We start from the raw sequence: 3292 nt of genomic DNA, 5'->3' as shown, positions 1-3292 counted from the left end.
AATAACTCACCAGTTATTCTTCCAATCTTCCCTGAACCCTCCAGATAGCTTCCAGCAAACCCGGAGATGTGAGCGCCGAGGCTATAGCCAATCAAATGAACTTTTTTAGGTGGGTACTGATACTCTTCCTGTTGGGGATTCATGACACAATTTGAACGAGGTACACGCATGATGCTTTACATTTGATCTCATTACATGCATGAAAGTCAACTGACTTGCAGTAGAGGAACTTGCTCTGACCTGAAGCGTCTGCACCAGGTGGGTTATGTCCTTTCCGACCGTGCGAGTGCTCTGTACTGCTATGGGGTAGTGCTGGTGAGCCAGTGACAGCCAGTCTGTGATCACCACATTTACATCTACTAGGTTAGTCTTCAGAGCTGTGGCCAAGCGGAGCACCCAGCTCTCCATCATACCATCCACCTTGAGGAGAACAAGACTGATGGTTAGTGGACAGAAGTATTATGATTTAAACAAAAAGTAAAAACTCTAATATTAGCATCACTAATGTTTGGTTTTACTACATTTCTTCAGATGCTTTCATGCGTCCACTTAATGGTTTCTTATTTCAGCAGACTTCAGAGCTCTTGTGCACGTTTCCTTTCTTGTAGTCAAAGCTCCGTGTTTTGTATCCAGTGGCTCAGAGTCAGTGAAGTGTAAAGAAGGCGGGAGTTGACCTTACCGACCACCCGTGAGTGATGATGATGAGGGGATTACTGCTGTTGAAACCGCAGGAGGTGAGAGTGTGCAGCTGCAGAGGGTCCAATGTGCAGGTGTCCTCACCTCCCGAAAACAGGCTGAAGACTGAACTGCTGACATACGGCTCTTTCACCGGCAGGACGGCCCTCTGCTCCGGGTCCGCTACGCCTCGGAAACCAAACAGCAGACGAGTTATCTGTTTGCTCTGGGTGATTGCTTTTGCATAACAGAACATGCCGAGGTACTGTTTGCTTTGAGGTGAATAATTACAGAATAATGCATGGAAATTCACTTTGGAGGACATGTTGTAATCCGTGCGGCGACACAATTATCTGACAGTAAATTAGGAGGAATCAGAACAGTCGGTTCCTCTTGAGGCCCATTTGGACCGTTGGCTGACTAACGCCCATTCAGAAGCACTTTGCTGTGTGTCCAGGTCATGAAGACCTCGTTGGCAGATGCACAAAGATGACACTTTGCAAAAAAACACAACAGTCCCATCCAGTGAATCTCTGCCAGACTCTTCTCGTAATTTCCTCCTTCCTCAACATGTTTTAAACCGCAGCTCAGAAATCTCTCTCGCAAACATCCCTGATCCAAAGCGATGCATCATCATATCTCCTTTGTGGTTCGTAATAATTCGGCACATTTATTATTCTTCGGTGGTAATGTTAATATCGCCAGAAACCCAGGCGCCAAAACAACCGATGATACAGCTGCCTTCAGATGAGCTCTGGCTGCTGACATGATAAAAACATCTGCAGTCAAAGTAACAAAAGTAATTATCCAGTCATCCTCCATCTTCCTTCCCTCCGCTTATTAAATCCCACATTTATTTTGGTGTGTCTCTTCGCTGTAATGACGTTTTATCCGTATAAACATGGAAAGCAATTAAAAGCAGTCATTAGTAACAGAGCGCAAACACTGTAAATCAAAAATTTGTAGCGAGTGTACTTAACTAATCGCTGACTGTAATTAGCACGGCTCTGTTTTGGCATGAATGCAGTGTTTGGATGTCGTACGCAGTGACTGAAGAGCTGCTCTCTCTCCATCGCTGTGTAAATCAGGCTTCATATGACTCTTGATTTAGGGAAAACTTATTAGTAAATGGGATGTGAAATTTGCACCCGCAGTTAGAAGATTTAACAAGAAAAAATTAGAGAGAACTCGAGAGAAGAGAATTTAATTTGTTATGACGTCTGGATGCAGATTTGTCAACAAGTGAAGGAGTTCACTTGAACATTAGTGATGGTAGAGACAGTTTTCAATGTGGAAACCCGATAATTAGTGACTATTAGTAAATATTGGAGGCTGCAGAAGAGTGGTTTTGATTCCTAAGAATGATCTGGTAGCAGCAACACAGAACCAAAGAATAAAAAAGATCCAACAATCTTAGTCAAAGGAATTGAGATATAAATCCCAGCATTGCACCAAAACAATGTTGTTAAACTACACAAAGCACTGTGATTGTTTCATGTGCAGCAGGAGACCTTCCACCTCAGAGCAGTTAAAGGAACCTTTGGGAGCACATGTGGGGCAGCTGAGCTTTATTCAAACCCACAGAAGTTAAAGTCTGGAGGAGAACGAGATGCACGAGTTACAAAGAAACATGTGCACCATAAATTCTGCATCATATACCTTCGACGTTTCTCATTTAGGTAATGATTATATTAAAATAAACACTGGTATCTCATTAAGTATATATACATAACTGCAACGTATAGTTTCAGATAACCAAAATGCAATGTTTTTATAATAACATTTAATTACCGGAAAGTGTAAATTTAACAAAGCTCCCGAGAAGGGTTCAAGGATTCAAGGGTTTGATATTAATTGCTTTATTGGGTCTAATATATGCACTGACAGCACGGTGGACAAATATATTAAAGGTGCATTTTTCATATCTGAATCTGGATAACATCGATCCACCAATTCCTTTTCTACACAAAACTAGAACCAACCAGTCGGCTGTATTCAGGGTTTATCCACTGATTTGTAGCAGCGTGATCAGGTTCATTTTGTCTCCTCTGATTATAGGTACAAGGTTTCTTTTCTTTTTTTAATCAGACAATGAGCTCCTATCTAAAAAATACTTATACCTTAAACCTCATACCATTGATTTGTATGTTTTTCATGCATCTCTCCGTTTCTGAAGGACATCAACCCAACGCAAACAGATTTCTTATCAAACGTCTTTGTTCTTCATTTAATATTTTACTTACTTGCTCTCTCTCCTTTGATTTTCTTCCCCTCACTGAGGTGACACGTTAAGAGCAAACAGCACAAGATTTTAGCCACAGACATGTCGCCACAGAGTCTCTTTGGTAAATCCTTTGAACCGGGCTTAAAATCTTTAGACTGCAGGTAATGGAGATTTGAAAAGGTCAGGTCCGTGTTGTTTTGTCTTTTTTAGAGATGCGTCATTGCCGTCCTGAGGGTTCTGGTGGTTCAGACCATTTTACTGTACTGTACAGAAGGAGAGGTTGACACTGGGAGTAATGGTTTATGGATAAGGGGAATTTAGTCCTGTCCTGATTGGCTGGGAGCCGGACCATATAGATCGAACATGTTGTGAAAGAGCCGAGGGACTGAGAGT

General features: G+C 42.0%; 1 protein-coding gene across 1 annotated transcript in view; it reads right to left on the bottom strand.

The window, feature by feature from the left end:
* The window catches only part of lipca (lipase, hepatic a), an 8886-nt gene extending 5810 nt beyond the window's left edge, over positions 1–3076 (bottom strand). Inside the window, exons 1-4 of the mRNA XM_008300452.1 lie at positions 2919–3076; positions 680–864; positions 241–420; positions 11–128 (exon numbers count right to left, since the gene is read on the bottom strand). Of these exons, the coding sequence (XP_008298674.1) occupies positions 11–128; positions 241–420; positions 680–864; positions 2919–3000 (565 nt within the window). The 5' untranslated portion in view covers positions 3001–3076. The remainder of the gene's footprint in view (positions 1–10; positions 129–240; positions 421–679; positions 865–2918) is intronic.
* Between the last annotated feature and the right edge of the window lie 216 nt (positions 3077–3292).

Source organism: Stegastes partitus, unplaced genomic scaffold, assembly GCF_000690725.1.
Source record: "Stegastes partitus isolate 25-593 unplaced genomic scaffold, Stegastes_partitus-1.0.2 Scaffold1542, whole genome shotgun sequence".
NCBI lineage: Eukaryota > Metazoa > Chordata > Actinopteri > Pomacentridae > Stegastes > Stegastes partitus.
The sequence above is the reverse complement of the archived record's forward strand: the minus strand, read 5'-3'. Positions and strand labels throughout refer to the sequence as shown.